The 17,708-nt window shown below is 35.3% G+C and overlaps 2 protein-coding genes across 10 annotated transcripts in view; one reads left to right on the top strand and one right to left on the bottom strand.

The window, feature by feature from the left end:
- The window catches only part of plagl2 (pleiomorphic adenoma gene-like 2), a 131,860-nt gene extending 119,740 nt beyond the window's left edge, over positions 1 to 12,120 (top strand). For all 9 annotated transcript variants that reach the window (XM_073061874.1, XM_073061868.1, XM_073061875.1 and 6 more), the window contains one exon: positions 6,376 to 12,120. In XM_073061874.1, coding sequence (XP_072917975.1) covers positions 6,380 to 7,633 — 1,254 coding nt within the window. In that variant the 5' untranslated portion in view covers positions 6,376 to 6,379 and the 3' untranslated portion in view covers positions 7,634 to 12,120. The remainder of the gene's footprint in view (positions 1 to 6,375) is intronic.
- Positions 12,121 to 13,131: 1,011 nt separating this feature from the next.
- The window catches only part of tm9sf4 (transmembrane 9 superfamily protein member 4), a 63,351-nt gene continuing 58,774 nt past the window's right edge, over positions 13,132 to 17,708 (bottom strand). Inside the window, exons 17-18 of the mRNA XM_073061866.1 lie at positions 15,479 to 15,568; positions 13,132 to 15,388 (exon numbers count right to left, since the gene is read on the bottom strand). Coding sequence (XP_072917967.1) covers positions 15,239 to 15,388; positions 15,479 to 15,568 — 240 coding nt within the window. The 3' untranslated portion in view covers positions 13,132 to 15,238. The remainder of the gene's footprint in view (positions 15,389 to 15,478; positions 15,569 to 17,708) is intronic.

Here is a 17,708-nt window from a genome sequence, read left to right as displayed (position 1 = left end):
ATATATATATATTACATAGTTTATATATATGTATATATCACAGTTCAGCATGAAAGTTGTAAGTTTCTCTGACTAACATTTAAAATTCCATCAGGAATGCATGATGCATGTCATACCTTAATTCAACTTGTCAGTTTTTGAACTGTAAAAGGTAACATTCAACTTTTTCAGAGTGTTGAAATGTTGTCTTCATCTAGCAGTAAGTTGAAAGCTGCTTTCTACCTTTTGTATTGCTACTGTGTTGGCTAGGCTTCCTTATTCCCCACATTCCCACAACAGTTACACAAATTGGCTGAGCAATTATGAACTCTTCCATACCTTGTAGTGAAACAGCAATAATGTTATTTTTAAAGAATACATGCAAAAATCAGAAAGAATATGCATACTCTACCTTTCATCTTGCAATTTTACCAACAAGTACATGAAGTTAAAGTATAATTGTGGCAGTTCTTTGCAAAAACCAATTTTTTACTTACTGAAAATTTTAAAGTCACATCTGGATTATTGATTGATGACATCTGGCAACTGCCAACATGGTGGAAAACATGGCCTTGGGGCATTTATCTAGATTTGAAAGCACTACACAAGTGTGACTTTTATTGAGTGCAAAATGCTTTTACCACTTGACTAGGAACAGAAGAGATACCATAAAAATATATATTTAAGGTCCTGGTCACACTTAAGTTACACCTGTGTATGTGAAGCAAAGCAACAGCTGCATGTCATGTATCTGAGTGCACATTCTCTATCTGTGGCAGTCTCCTTCAGAGTTCCCAAACACTTTGCACCTCAAAGTATCTCCTGGTTTCTGTTAATTAGGCACAACCTCCTGCATTCTTTATTTATGTGTAATTTTATATTGTAGTTGTTCCTCTGTTCTCTGCAGAACACACAAATATTGCCTTATCTCCAGCTTTGTAACTGTATTTACTTGCTACCTACCTTCCTTATTGCCGCAGGTGATTTCTCCCTGCTTAAATGAATGTTCTTTCAAACTCTGAGAGCCTCTTCTCACTAAAGTCAGACTAATCCTTGTGATGTCAGCTAGCCATCTCTACATAACCGTTCTGCTCTTCATTAGCCTTTACCACCACTGCATCATTTAGAACTAACCCCATGAAAGCTCTCTGGGTCCATAGGAGAGGAGTACTTAACAGATCTACCCATTTTTTTCCAGAAGAGATAGAAGCTTCACTGGGCGAAGGAAGATGGGTGGGTGGTAGTGATGGAGGAAATCAGATTGTGTTTGTGACCTTCATCCTGCAACCAAAATTCTATTTTTTTTAAACCTTCCCTCTGAAAGTTTCCTCTTCTGATCTCCAACTACTACAGGAATGGACTGCAGCATTGCCAAACTGAGTTCATTGGCCTTTTACAGTTCTGAAGGGCTTAGAGAATAGGTTTAGAGAGAATGTTTCTGTTTATGGGAAGAGTCCACGATTTGCAAATACAAGAGTATGTAGAAAATTCGGAAATGGCGATCCACTTTGAGTATTAATGTGGAGCTCATGGCCACAGAGTGATTACACAGTCTTGAATAATTAATAGGAATGTTTAAATAGGAATGAGGTGGGAAAATATATTGATTATGGTGAAGTGAGATAAAGTAGGAGGGACATTCTATGGAACATTAAGGCTTGCATTGAGCTAATGGGTGGGAAGTTTATCTTTGTGCTGTTGAAGTTTTATTTCAATGATCTAAAAATTTCCCTTTTGATGATAGTGAACTTCCAAGAGCTGCTTATTTCACACTGCCCTGAGGAAAGCTTAGTTTGCCTTCCATTGATCAATGTAATTACAATTCATAATTCCAGCACTTTTTTAACTTTAGCTATCATTTTCCCTTTCTATCTCCATTGTTTATCATCTTTATTTAATTTCTTTATTGTTTTAAATATAGTCCTTTCCATTTCATAATCCTTGCATCATTTCATAACGTGCTTTTACTTCTCAACATCTGTTCTCCACACCTTTGCTTTGCACGCTGCGTTTTTACCCCAGAGCTTCAAATTCTTTAATTGTCTGTGATAGCTTTTTGACTGACTTTCATTACCACAGATGATGCCCAAGTTAGTAAAGAGAAGATGAAGCAACTTTCATCAGTATTTGCAGCAGACCTGGGTGGTTCTGAGCTTATGCAGATTGACCATTGTTTTAATTACCCCACTGCCATTTGACTTGTTAATGATGTTGACAGTCAGTGCTACAATAGTACTATTGCTATTTTTTGCAAATAGTTTTAACAAAAAAATTCTCAGCTTATTATAATTTGTATTACAGCATTTTTAGGTTTTTAAACTTCTTTTACTCTTGAATGTGTAGCAAAACATATAAATTTAATCCATTTATATTCAGCTTTGGCTGAATTGAACATTGACGTGTTAATGGTGTTGTGCTTCCTCCGTCAACCTGTAAATTTTAGACTGTTTATATATTAGTATTTAAAGGAATGCAGCAGGATTGTGTTGGATTGTTCAATGTACATTCTGCCCATCAGAATTCCTCACTTCTAGAAGAAAGGAATTGCTGAAGAAATATTAGATGAAAACATTAGGAATTTATTAAAAGTTTATTTTGATAGATTCAGTTCAGCAATTGAAATAGTCTGTGAATTTTGCTTAACAAAATCACCTGGATACACAAGTATGATGTGAATTTTACTTCAGAACATCAGATTGTTTCAAAAATAAAAACTGATTAGACAACAGAAACTAAATTCTGTAAAGCAAACCATGCCCAATACCTACCCACCTTCCATCCTGCAACTACTCTAAATTTTGAATGTTGTTACAGCTGATGAATCTGTTGATAATATTGCTACAGGCTGGCACATCCCACCTTACCTGCTTATGTATTTGTAACAAAATTACAATTAAATACATTCATAGTTTTTAATTAAAGCTATTCACTATGTTCTAATCAGTTCAGTCTGCCATTAGTTTTCTGCTTGCACTGTAACAAAATCATAACCTCTTTAAAAGTAAGTTATACTTTTGTTACACAAAATATATGGTGGAAGTTTTCTCACTGTTTTGTGTTTGAAAAATGACAGCACTCTTTCTCTTCAGCAATATCATAGTAACAAATGATTGCTGGCACACAATGCTTTTGATTTAAATGTGGTCTTTTTTATTCATAGTTGATTTATGTTTTAAAAAGTTAATTTCTATCTCTTTTTTGCACAATTGGGGTTAGATAATGCAGTACTGAAGCAAAAATAAACCAAACTATGGTGGTTGTTTAAAGCATTTCTTTGGTATGACCAGAGCTGTCTGCTAATTGATTGTTAATCTTGGGCTTATTTATATTCTTCAGAATCAGTTACACCAGCTAAACTCCCTAGGATACCAAAGGATCATGGCACAGAAAGAAATGGCCTCATTTTGTTACAGATAGTATTAATACCAGATGCAATTATTGTGTTAAGCAGTTAAGTCCTTGGTACACTGATTTGATGTTCATTTAAAGAATGTATAACTTATTTAAAGTAAGTCGATTAACATCATTATTATTGTGTGCATAGGAATATATAACCATATAACAATTAAAGCACGGAAATAGGCCATCTTGGCCCTTCTAGTCCATGCTGAATGCTTATTCTCACCTAGTCCCACCAACCTGCACTCAGCCTGTAACCCTCCATTCCTTTCCTGTCCATATACCTATCCAATTTTTTTTTTAAATGACAATATCGAACCTGCCTCTACCACTTCTACTGGAAGCTCGTTCCACACAGCTACCACTCTCTGAGTAAAGAAGTTCCCCCTCGTGTTACCCCTAAACTTTTGCCCCTTAACTCTCAACTCATGCCCTTTTGTTTGAATCTCCCCTACTCTCAATGGCAAAAGCCTATCCACGTCAACTCGATCTATCCCCCTCATAATTTTAAATACCTCTATCAAGTCCCCCCTCAACCTTCTACACTCCAAAGAATAAAGACCTAACTTGTTCAACCTTTCTCTGTAACTTAGGTGCTGAAACCCAGGTAACATTCTAGTAAATTTCCTCTATACTCTATATTTTGTTGATATCTTTCCTATAATTCGGTGACCAGAACTGTACACAATACTCCAAATTTGGCCTCACCAATGCCTTGTACAATTTTAACATTACATCCCAACTCCTATACTCAATGCTCTGATTTATAAAGGCCAGCATACCAAAAGCTTTCTTCACCACCCTATCCACATGAGATTCCACCTTCAGGGAACTATGCACCATTATTCCTAGATCAGTCTGTTCTACAAAACTACTGTTTTCCACATTTAAAATATGTACTTCAAAGTGGATATTTGTTGTGACTACTCAATTCATCATCTCAGTGAACTTTAAGAAGTAACTTTCCAGTAGAATAATCCTATAATGAGGATATTTAGCAATTCATTAAATAGAAACAGTATATCAAAACTTTTTGTTCGTGTAGAAACATTAAAAAAAATTAGGTGACACTTTTTGGTAATATTCCGATTTAAAAGATCATCTAGATAATGCAGGTGGTCAGACCTTTTGAATTTGCAGAACCAACATAGTATTTTGAAAACTAGGTTATTCTGTCTGTCAGTGTCCTGGTAGAAAATACTTCATACAGTGATTCAGGCCATTAAGAACTGAATTACTAACATGGGAAGTTTTTCACATGCTAAATAGAAAAAAAATTGGAATTCTCTACCAAGAAAATTCATTCATTATACTCTGTTAGCTGCACAAAACAATAATTCTTAAATTTATTTCTCCTTTCTTGCCATTACTACAAGTTTAAAAGAATATTTTCAGCAGTCATGTCAATCATTTTCACAGCAGTCTATAAACCTATCAGACACATCTTGTGAAATGGTCATGCCCCTAGCACATCAAGCTATTTACCATTATTGCAATAATATCCAAAGATGTGAGTCTATTTAGTTCTGTTTACTTTCGTACTTTACAAGTTATCCTTATTTTGTAAATCTAGATGCCTAAAAAATGTTCATTATTAATACTATTGCTTTGTTGTTAAATATCTCGTTGATACTGGTCAAAACCCATACATTGAGTTGTACAAGTTAATAGGAATATTGAACTTTGCATGTAGCCCCACCCCCACCCCAAGATTGCATGGTGTGAATCTATGAAGCCCACAAAAAAATGTCTGTTGTTTTGTATATCCAGACAGCCAGGCAGTCACTTGATAATATTTGGGAATTTCTATCAATTTGTGTTTAATTTAGCATCTTTGCTTGTGAACATTTACATGGCTTTTCAGCCTCCCACAATTCATGCATGTTAGCTGCCTTGTGAAGGTAGGGGACAAAGCACGATTGGATTTCCTTATTTGACAATGAGCAGTTAAGGTTCTTAGACCATTAGGTTAAATCAGGAGTTGATCTCACTGTGATGCAGGTAATGGCACTTCAAACTGGGTTTCTTTTGGTTGGGAGGCTTATCACCTAATTATCAATTGAAATCATTATCCGTTAACTCCTTCTGAAAGTGTACATGTATGGACGGACATTAAGTGATAATCAGGTCTGGGCTCAGTTGTAGTGCCTGGTCAGAGTCAAATCTCATTTGGATAATGGGCACTAATGAAGATGATGGAGGTTATAGAATCCCCGTGTAATGTGACAATGAAAAATGAATTTGGCATTGAAAATTTGGCAAGAGAGCAAAAATCAGTGTATAATAAAACCAGGAATGTAAAGGAATTATTTACAATAGCAGACAAATCTGGTTGATATTTCAGCCTAGTTTGGAAATGCAACTTGACAACCCAAATGCTCTGAAATGTCAGATGGCTTAATCTTTTGGCTAATGTTCAGTCATCCCTTGGGTCTTAACTCTATGCACTCGTATCCATTGATCTGTCTCCACTTCCTTTGCTATCTTAAATAGAGTAGGCACCCTCTGCCTCGCTCTGCATGGCTATTTTTCCTGTGTTTTCTACATGATTGTTATTTGATTGGCTAAATACTAATGTTATGATGTGTGCAATTGTTCACAAACAACAAATAGTATTTTTTTGTTAGGTTTACATAAGGATTGCATTTCTGTGCTTTGTATCTCCTAGAAAAATAAAACATTGTTAACAAAATGAAATGGAAAACAATTTTGTATAATTGAGTATTGTAATGTCCATTTTAATTTCAAAATGTTGAATAATATTTTGCATGTTCTTGTTTTAATTCTAAAACATTTTTATAACATTAATAATATAAATCATGTCTGTATACTTGTGATTTGAAAGGATTATTTTTAGGTAATTGAACTTAAGTACCAAGTCTACAGCTGTTTGTAATCAGCAGTAAATTGATCTATTCTGATCATATTACTAATTATTTTTAAGTAGATTGAGAACTGCTCACAGTCCTGATTTGTATTCACTATTGTTTTGTTTAGGCACATGGCCACACATTCACCACAAAAAACACACAAGTGCACCTACTGTGAAAAAATGTTCCACCGGAAAGATCATCTGAAGAACCACCTTCAGACTCATGATCCAAATAAAGAAGCCTTCAAGTGTGAAGAATGTGGCAAAAACTACAATACCAAGCTGGGCTACAAGCGTCACCTAGCACTGCACGCTGCTACCAATGGTGACCTGACCTGTAAAGTGTGCCTTCAGACATTTGAGAGCACAGAGGTTTTGCTTGAGCACCTGAAATCACATTCAGGCAAGTCGTCAAGTGGAGTCAAGGAAAAAAAGCACCAGTGTGACCACTGTGACCGACGGTTCTACACTCGGAAAGATGTTCGGAGACACATGGTAGTCCACACAGGAAGAAAGGATTTTCTTTGTCAGTATTGCGCTCAGAGGTTTGGGAGGAAGGACCACCTGACGAGACATATGAAGAAGAGTCATTCGCAGGAGTTGCTGAAAATTAAGACTGAGCCATCTGATGTAATGGGTCTGATTCACTGCAGTCCACCTGTAACAGTGAAGGAGGAACTTAGTCCAATGATGTGTATGGCTTCTAAGGAGACAGTAAGTAAGCCATTTACTAGTTTGCCAATGAGCATGTACAGTTCACACATTCAAGCCATGACAAATTCAGGATCATCACATAGCCTGGTTGCTAGTTCTCTAGCTATGGGAATGGGTTGCCAGATGGAATCCCCGTCCTCAATTCATTCAGCACCTCCTCAACCCCCTTCTAAGTATCAGATTGGATCTACCTCATATGCCACTGGCTTGCCTGAGAAGCCAACAAAAATTGAAATGGAAAGTTACTTAATGGACTTGCACAGCAGTTTGCCACTTTCATCCCATGAATCTCAGCCTGCACCAACTAAAGTAGGCTTAGATTCCCAAACTGGGCCTCTGGATGACATTTCTGGTGAACATTTACTCTCCAAAGGCCCTGCTATAATTACTGACTCCCTCTGTACAGCAAACATGGATTTTTCCCATTTGCTGAGCTTTTTACCACTGAACCACCCTACATACAATCCACCTGTTTCAGCAGGGGGGCTGGTAATGGGCTATACACAAAGTGAGCCTCAGTCTTTACTTACCTCTCTTCAGCCTCAACTGCAGGACTCCCAAGGATCTGGAAATGGCCTAAGCCTTGGGCCTCTTCATCCATTGTCTCCGGTCTTTACTACCAGTTTGAGCACAACAACATTGCCGCGTTTCCACCAGGCATTCCAGTGAACTGCTGTTGGATGTATTATTTAGTAGTCTGTGCTTGGAGTGGAATCTACTGAAGCGCACAAAGCTTTCTGGAACTCGAGGGGAAGCTGAAGCTTTGATTAAGGCAATTTCCGTTATCCAATCTAATCCATAATATGGCGTTTTAAAAATCCGTTAGCAACTTAGGCATTCATAAACAATGAGCCTTTTGCTTTGTACACTTTCAACATGGATACAAATCCACATGGGGACTGAACATATCAGAACTCAGAGAAGTGGATGAGTTTTAATGTGAAAATTACTCCCCAGCTAGCTAGATGATTCATACTTTTTTAATGTTCATTGGAGATCTGTTACAAATGTCAAGTTATTCCGTGAGTTAAATGTCTGAGAGAATTTTAGGGAAAAATTAGTGAAGGATAGGATAAATTATAAATCTAGTTATTATGGCATTATGCAAATACATTGGCTTCTGCTTTGTCAATCAGGCTTGGCCAGCTGTCCATATTAAGCCGTGTTTTTTAACAAATATTTTGTCCCGCAGTAAGATTGCTGTACGAAAGAGGTTTTTGCATGGCCAAAATGATTGTGCCCATAATGTGAATCGTTAAAATGATCTAACAAACTAGACACATTTTGTACATATTAACTTGCAAGTTCTCACGAAGCATAATTGAGCTCTTTAACCGTTCTAAAGATAGAGCCTAGATGTTGTGTGTAATATCTGTAGGTAATTGCTCAGCACGTTCTTGTGGCTGTCTTCATTTTAACAGTAGCATTAAACCATTTTAAGTATAATTATCAATGCAGATTAAAATAACCATCAGAAACAATCCCTATGGACACTAAGTTAAGAATGTTGGAAATAATAATCCTAGCCTTTTTTATATGATGATATTTGTCATTCTGGGTTTATAAAACTTACCATTGATTCCTATTTTTTTTGATAGGAAAGCAGCGGTTTTCATATTTAAATATTTTTCATGAGGGTAAATGTCATTTATTTATATGATCACTTTAACCCATGGTCAATACATTAATAAACATCTTACTGTGTTGCATGTAGCTGTAACAAGAACTCGTGCAGTAATCTGCTTTTGAGAGATTTGAACAACACCAGTAGCTCATTTACAACAAAGATAAAATGTGCAACATGTTTAAAGAAATCAGTAGTTGTAAATTCTACTGCTGATTAATTTAGGGTACAGATTGAGCATCTAGGTGATCATTAGATTGCTACATCAAGGAACACGCTGGTGTTTACTCCAAGCACTGTAAAGCAGTATTGAAAGGAACAGACTTAAGTTAAAGTAGACCACATGGATTGCAACAAAGGTACGCACATGTACAAAATAGTCCCAGCTGTTTGATCAAATTTAGATGCAGATTTTTACACAAGTCTGGGTCTTTTTTTCTAAACTATTTCAGGTTTTTTTCTTGCCTCCAGATTTGTGGCACAATTAAAATATAGTATTTTAAATAAAAATTTTAATGTCATAATAGCCAGAATGTAAATGTGTGTGGTGGAGTTTTCCTTCCAACACTAATTTTACTGTTAAAGACACACTGAACACTCTCAACTCATAGCTTAACGGGGAGGTATTATGGCTTTATTATAATGCAGTTGCTTCTAATATTTTAATCATCCTGCCTTTTACACCTGAGTAATAACCCTAAATTGTTTTTGCCTATTCATTTAAAACCCAAATGTATCTTCAAAAGACATTATGATATACATCTCTGTATGATACTTATAATGCATATTTTAGAAAATTTAGCTCCAAATAATAGTTAAACACAAGCTAATTGAACTCTTAACCATTTTCTGCGAGAAATGCATTGTTGGCTTGTAGATGTAGTAATCTTAAAAAATTATTGAATATCGCTAGACCTTTATATAGTGAATATGTACTTTGAAAATATTGTATCTTTTCTTTGTATTTAGGAACTGTGAGATCTAGAAAGGATACAGAACAGGGTGTTTGATTTAAGTATACCCTGATAATATTAAGTCAGGGTCTCAAAGATTTTTATGTTATGCTTGTGTTTTTATGTCAAGATTTTAGTTCCGTTACTATTTTGCCTCTCCTGACAGTGCCTTATTCTGGCCACCTGAGGCTTTGAGCTATTTGATTCCTTATTTCACAGTTGTTTTTGAGCAGGACCTCACAAAGACACAACACACCACCTCATGCATGTTTCTTGTTATAAAACCTAGGAAAAGAACTACACGTGGCTTACAATGAATATGAAGGCTAGTTCGTGATCTATTTTGAAACAAATAGAAGTAATCTTTTTGCTGTGGATATGCAAAAGCATAAGTCTCCATGACAAAATAAATGCTCCTCTTGTAAATCACACATATTAGTTTTTGTATAATTAGGATTAAATAATATCACTGCCAAATTATTCTACTTAAGAACTTTCATGGAATTCCTCTGTCAGTTGAAATGCAGACAATTAATTACAGCAATTGTACAGTAATGTATTAACAAATATCTCGTGGATTTCCTAAATTCAGTATTTTGAGAAATTTTAGACATGTAGTATGAATGGAAAAATTGTTAATTTGTATCATGCTTTAATCTTCCCTGCATCAGAGGATAATTGTTTACATCAAGAATATTTTGGAAGGAAATATGTTAAGACAACTGTGGATAGATATGTCTTAGCTATCCTTAAGGTCAAAATCAAGTGCAGTGAAACTGATAATCTGGCATCCTCATCATTATTTTTGGATTTTCTGGACTATTTAATATTGTTCTTATTAATATCTTGGGATATTTTTGGTTCATTCTTTTTTGATACTTCACAGTAGCTATACATTTTCCAGTGAACCTGGTATGTTTAAAGGGAGATTGGAAAACAGGACTGCAGGAATTTGGAACTATCGGATACCAGATTATCAGAATTGTACTCTAGAAATTCTGTTCACACTGGTGAATACTGCACATTCAACAAATGCTTAATTTTCAATGAACTTATTTCTTGTATTCATTGTAAGGCTCTTGTGTGGTTATTTTGCAGTTCTAGCACTTTCAGAAATCTTTATAGGAGAGTATATCTTCAGCACCATAAACTCGTAATTAATCTTTTATAAAGTGCCGTTTTTGTTAGATGTTTTAGTATTATGACAGAGCATTACAGTGTTCTTGTATTACTACCATTCAGCTGCTCATTCTTTAATGTTTGGGATGTCTGATGCATAAACCAACTTATTGTGTAAACCAGACTCACTCAAATCCTATTCTTGTTTGAACCTGGATGGTGGAGACACCAAATGTTTTAATTATTGCTGCAAGTCTACATTATTCAAAGGTTTAATCACCGTATTTGGAGTTGTACAAGTTGTATCCTCCTTCGGAATTGTTTACTAATGATTTATACATCAGATGGCCTAGAGTCAGTGTGCTTCCATAGTTGCACAATTTCTCTGTATTTTGTAAAGTTCTTTACAGTTAAGAGTATCGTCTATATTTGTACTGATATTTTAGGACTGAATGAAAGCAGATCAAGATAAAGTAATTTGCCCATTTTATATTTTTTCAAAAAATAAATGTGCCTGCTTCTAATGAAAGTTAATTATCTTTGGGATTTAAGGCACAGCCATCATATTGGTATTTGCTGGATTTTTCTGCAGTGGATGACCGAAGACTGAAAATGTTTTGCTTCCTCAGAAAGCACTAATTACTGCTAAAATATTTCCTCTCACTCTACCATGTGCCAAGCCTCACCTAGGACTAAAGTGAATGTGTAAAACACTTGATATGTGGAATCCACAAAGTGTCAACAGATCGCTAGTAAAAGTTAGAAAAACTGCAGTCCATTTCTGTCCTTTATATATTGTATAGTAAATAGTATTTTCCCTGCATTTTGTTTATAAATTACTGCATTCTGTCATGACAGAATGCTTGCTTCATATGGTAATCATTATTTTTATATAGCATTTTATTTACATACTACTGGTATTTGTACAAATGTATTTCAGGTTAAGAGCAATATAATCACATTTTTACATGAGTGTTTTCAGGTTTCATTTGCAATCTGTTGCTGCAGTTGAATTTGTTGGACATTTATTGGTAGATCCAAAGAAGTACTTCAAACATATTTACTTATTGTACATTATACATTGACTGCTACCATGTTACTTTTGAACAATTAAACAATGGAGCTTGAACTGCTAAATGTTCATTATTTACATTCATTCTGATTCCTTCTGAAGGCAAGCATAATTTCAAGGTTTGCATAAACTACTAACAGGACTAAATTTGCTCTCTTAGTACAGAGAAACCATGCAGAGAGATAAATATATGCTTGGTATTCATTGAGCATTGGAAACTTTCTGTTGTGGAGTACAGAACTTTAACTGCATTGCTGAATGTATTTTTTGATACAGTAGTCTTCCCATTAATTGTCACAATTCTTCTAACTTCAAAGTAAGGTAATTGCCTATTTATGGATCATAATAAGAGGTATAACTAAGCCAGACATCTGATTCAATCAACCTTTTATACAACCCACTAGTCCAATGCTGCCTGATTTATTTAGTGGCACCTAGACCTTTTGGAGAAATTGGCACAATAAAACTGGCAGATACCGCTTTTCGTATGAATGGGTGGTTTTAAGGCTTTCTTAATCTACATTCAACCAGGTTGTCAACAGATAATTAAACCACACCCAAGCTATTCACCCTACATCAAAAGGATATAAACTGACAAATTCAGTGTTAATTGTTTTTGCATCTAATGGCTATTGTATTTTGTTCTTACATTTCCTGAGTTGTTAATCATTTAACTGTTTAGTAACAGGCAGCTATCCATATGGAGGCAGTAAGTCTGCAGTCATAAGCTTTAGTTAGTTGGTCTTTACCACAGGAACTGCAAAAAGCTTAAGGGTGTATTAGGAATTCTGTATTTTTAGAATATCTACATTTAAATTGTGCAAAGAGGTGTTTTAGTAAGGAATTTAAATTTCAGATTTTTTTAAATGTATATTTGTCTCTTTCCAATTAAGGTAGTGCAAGTTTATTAAATAACGAAACAATTTTTCACAATTTTCAGAGGACACTCAAGTTTTGTTTTGACAAAAGCTGGATATTAGAATAGCTTCCATGATGTGTATAAATATTTCTAGTTAAATGAACCAACTTGGAACAAAATGTTATTTGTACAGAATATTAAAATGTAACACTAACTGTAAGCTAATGTACATCAAAAGTAGTAATACATATGCTGAAAATAGAAAATAAAACTAAACACATCTTCTAGCATTCATGCCAGGCTATCAGATCAGTAGGCTCTACCTTGTTCTTAGAAATGGTCATAAAAAGTCTTGTAAGAATGTATATGCCAACTTCAAAAATGTGGGGTGCTACCCATCCCTCTTTTAAAGGTGACCAATGATAGAGGTATAAAGGAATGAAAAGAGAAGTGATTTATGTAGATTTATCTCTGAATAAAATCAGCTTTCAAAAATTCTTTACTCAGTTAACAAATTAACTACAAGCTTTGTTGTTACTGTAGTCTGTAAAATTTGGTTTATTGCTTCTTGGTCATAATCTTCCTGTTTTGATGAGGCTAAAAGAATGATCCAAGTAGCTATACTTAAAAATCCAGCTTTGCAAGAGGCAAGGATTCAGAAGAAATGTTCCTGCAGTTTAGCAATGACAACCTATCTTCACCTAAAGACCCTAAATGATTAAAATTTTTGGATTATGCATTTTTCAGATTGGACTGTGTAGTTTAATTTGAGCAACCATCTCCAACCCATACAATGATTAAAAACTGAAGCATTATGGAAAAAATACAAAACATGACTGCAGAAATGTATAAAAGAAAGTTGAAACACTTTTATACTCATTCTATGAAGAGTAGCATGCCTTTGGAAACAATTACATACTTACAGTGCCTATGACCAAAAGCAAAAAGTACAAAATTGTTTATTTACACCATTGCATGAAAATCACAAAATCAAATGAATCCCATGGAACTGCTAAAGAAAAAATAATCTAATGCAACATTTAAATATTTAGAAATGTACAAAATTTAAATCACAGTAAACTTAATATCAGCCATTTTCCCTTGTTGAGAGCTATTTTACCATCAATTATTAAATAAGTGTACAGAAAAGCTAATCTATTGATTAACTGTCAAACAGCCAAAAAAAAAACTGGTGGTCTCTGTCCTGAATGAAGTCAGTGCAGTATTTTGTAATACTTCAACAGCAGACTAGTAAATAAGCATTGTGGTCATTTTCTCATTCATTTCAATAACAGATTCCAACACAGTAAGAAACATGTTTACTCTTTATACACTTCCAATCATGTAAGTTATAATTCATTTTCAAAAGAAGTGATCCAAGGGAAAAGGAAAATATGTAAAAAGCTAAGTTAGTGCTGGAAGGTATCTAACACCATCTCCTTACTGAATTACCCATGCACTTCATAAAGGAAGTGCAGCTTTTTTCTCCCCAGAATGCTGTTTTGCAGGCATTTAAATCAGCACTTCACAGAAACCATGAAATGAATTTAGATGTACTCAAACTTTTGTGAATACTTCAATATTTCTATCAAAATTTGCAGATATGCCTCTATATTCATGTTTAGAAATACACCATTATCTGTTAATGAAGGTGCATGCCAAAATGCTGGTCAGTACAGCAATTTTAAACCCTTAATAAACCACCTTTAGAATCAACAAATCTGTAGGCATTTTAAATATGCACCTAAAGAAATTTAAGTCTTCTGCTTGTATGATTGTTTCAATCACTAGGGGAAATATTATTTACATGTGGACAAACTTTTTTAGTGTATGATCTACTTCAATTGTTTGGCTCAACGCTAATACATGTTCAAACATAGTGCACTTCAACTGGATGTACAAATATTGAAAATGGGAAATCCATCAAATTATAGGCATTTCATTCCAGGACACTGAGCATCTTGGCTTTTTTCACTAATCAATGGAATGGACATTCATAATAAAAGATGAGTAAAGTAGGTCACCATGATATTTTGAGTTACATGTATTCTGTGCTTATTTAAAAAAACACTTTCTTCAAGTTAATAGAGCTGCATTCAAATTACAAGTAATGGATTTCTTTGATCAAACAAAAATTGCAATTTATTTTCTAGGATTGTTTTGTGAATTGGCTCTGGCTACAAAGTATTTCTATTTCTAGACACAACCATTTCCTACCTATCTGTAAAATACTTCAACATTTAAGATATGGCTACTTAAGAGGCAAACATATTTCCAGTCATAGATTTTTAAACTGTCTGGCATTTCAATAATCAATATGAAGTAAAACTCATTTTTAATGTATAATTATAATGACACTGGGCAGAATTGGGATAGTTATTTCTTTAAAAAATTAATATTTATGCAGCATTCTATGTCTTTTCTCCAAAAGGGGCCCCGTTTTTAAAATCAAACAGGTATTTAAAAAAAACCGCTTATAAACATTGTTGCCCACTCACACCAAAAGTGAACATCGTGCATTTCCCCAAGTTGAAAGAATTTTTTCAAAATAATAATCTTCAGAATCTAGAGTTGCTTGTCAACATGTTCATTAACTTTTATAGTTGGAATCCCATCATAAACCAAACTCATCATCAAGCTCATCTTTTCAGTCTATTTTTACAGCAGCATAGATTTTGCGTATGAACATGTATGCAGCATAAAATCCAATCGTCCCAGTAAGTAGCCAAAAAGAGAGCACCATCAGGGTTGTGTAGCCAAAATACAGCAATGATGGGATGAATTCCACAATATCCAACTATAGGGAGAAAAAAAATAGTATTTAAATCAAGAATTGTTTGATTTTTGGATGTGGATGTCAAAATAATAGAAAGTAAACCATTCTTACCTTATTAACAAAATAAAATATGGCGTAAACAAGCACATAAAATGCAGACCCTCCAGACACCATGAATGTTCTCCACCACCATCTATAATCCTGAAATGTTAAAAAGAAAAGTTAGTCTTAATCAGAACCAGATTTGCTTTAATGGATGCACCCCAACAGAAACTTATTACTCATCCAAAGATTATCCCAGCTAAACAATTAACTAAAACAGACAAATTCTGCCCAGGTATATTCTGGTAATGTGGAATTTGGTACTAAACAGCTGATGGAGCTAATATAGAAATCTGACTTGCACTACTGGCAGCTTGTTTTACGGTTAGCTTACATTATTCAAGATCATTGAGGTTTGCAGATTAATTTTAGTAGCTGTGGAGGTGACTCCCTGCTTTCTTCCACAGGCAAAGTTATTGCAGTGATCCCACCCCCGTGATTAAACAGCTGTTCCCAAATCACAGACTGGATTCTATCTTCATGAAGCAGTATGGATACCATCTTTAATGCACAATTCCAAAAACAATGCAGGGAGCAACATCAACTACTATATAGGGGCTTTTCTGCCTTAAATCTTGGGCACATCGATTGTGAAGACCTGTGTAATGTTTTGATCAGAGCTTAAATGGAACAACACGTAACAGACCCAGTTGACATGTAGACACATCAAGAAAGAAACATGATCCTCACAAAACTTCCCAATGTTTCCCTTCACCCCTAACAAGTTTAGTCGAAGGAACAAACAGGCAAGTTTTCAACCTTAATCACTTCTGCTCAGGAATCCTGGTCTTTCCCAATTATAATCATTGAGCTACTGTGCAGACAACACTTGCCATGTACACGATGGAAGCTCAACTCCAATTTCTCTGACTCATACCATCTGTTAAACTAAGATTCTCTACCAATCTGTTGCCTACACCAAAGGATAAGTTATAACAGCCTATTAATCTACTGGCATCTTTCAGACTTGGGAGTAAAATGGAGCATTTCAAGAATACGAGAAAGTCTGCAGATGCTGGAAATCCGAGCAACACACACAAAACGCTGGAGGAACTCAACAGGCCAGGCAGCATCTATGGGAAAAAGTACAGTCGACGTTTCGGGGCTGCTGAGTTCCTCCAGCATTTTGTGTGTTGCACCGCAAGAAAATATAGGAAATCATAGGAAGGTGCCGGGATTAGATGACGTACTATAGGGCAAAGTTGGAGAAGCTATGATTGTTTTCACCGGTAGAGCAGACACTGAGGAGAAACACCACCCCCATCTTGTTTCCCCACGTTCAAAGCATCTAGTACTAGCGTGTGAGAGGGTATGGAAGCACATATGAGGGATGTTCTTAGGCACAGGAAGGTGCAGAGAATGGGGTGGGGTAAGAGAACATGGAGATAATGTAGGCAGAAGGGTTACTTAGGAGTTTAATTAATTTAGCACAACATAGTGAGCTGAAGGTTATGTTCCTTTTCTGTGCTTTTCCCTATTAACATAAATCTTCCACACAGTCAGTACCAAGATCAGGATCAAACCCAGGCCCCTGGAGTTGTAGAGCAACAGCATTACTTGCTGTGCCAGTATGCTACCTTATTGGAGGAAATTTCTGCTCATTCAATACTGAATGTCAGACAATCTTAGTTTATTGACAGTGGAGGGAAATAACAGCACTACTTTCATGTCATTCAAGATTGGAGCTAGTACAAATGTATGGTCAGTTTTATTAACCAATTACATCTTGAATCAAGACTTCACTTTAAGTTAATGGATTACGCAGACCAAGTTGGTTGGTGCAGAGTTAGGTTGAAGTTATCTTATTTGGTACAGTTCACCAGGAAATTCAGCTCTACACTTGCTGGGAAATGGACAGAAGATAATAAAATGTTGATTGGATTCCTAACAATAAGAGCAACACATCTTGAAGGAACACAGCAGGACAAGGAGATCATATAGATGAAACTGAACAGTTGATATTTTGGGTTAGACTGATGAAGATCTTGCTTGAAATGTCAAATGTTCATTTACCTTCATAAAAGCTATTTGACCTGCAGCAGTTTGTGTTGCTCCAGATTCCAGCATCTGTTATCTCATGTCTCCTTACAGTAAGAATTTTATAAGCAAATTTAAAATCACTATGCCCCCCCCCCCCCCAAGTTAATAAATCCTCAGTACATCAAGTGAATTCGCTATTTGCAGGTTAAAAATACCTGGGAAGGCAATTACTTCCACTAGTGACATCATATGGGATTAG

This window comes from Hemitrygon akajei, chromosome 11 (genome assembly GCF_048418815.1).
Source record: "Hemitrygon akajei chromosome 11, sHemAka1.3, whole genome shotgun sequence".
NCBI lineage: Eukaryota > Metazoa > Chordata > Chondrichthyes > Myliobatiformes > Dasyatidae > Hemitrygon > Hemitrygon akajei.
This window is presented reverse-complemented; position numbering and strand designations above follow the sequence as displayed.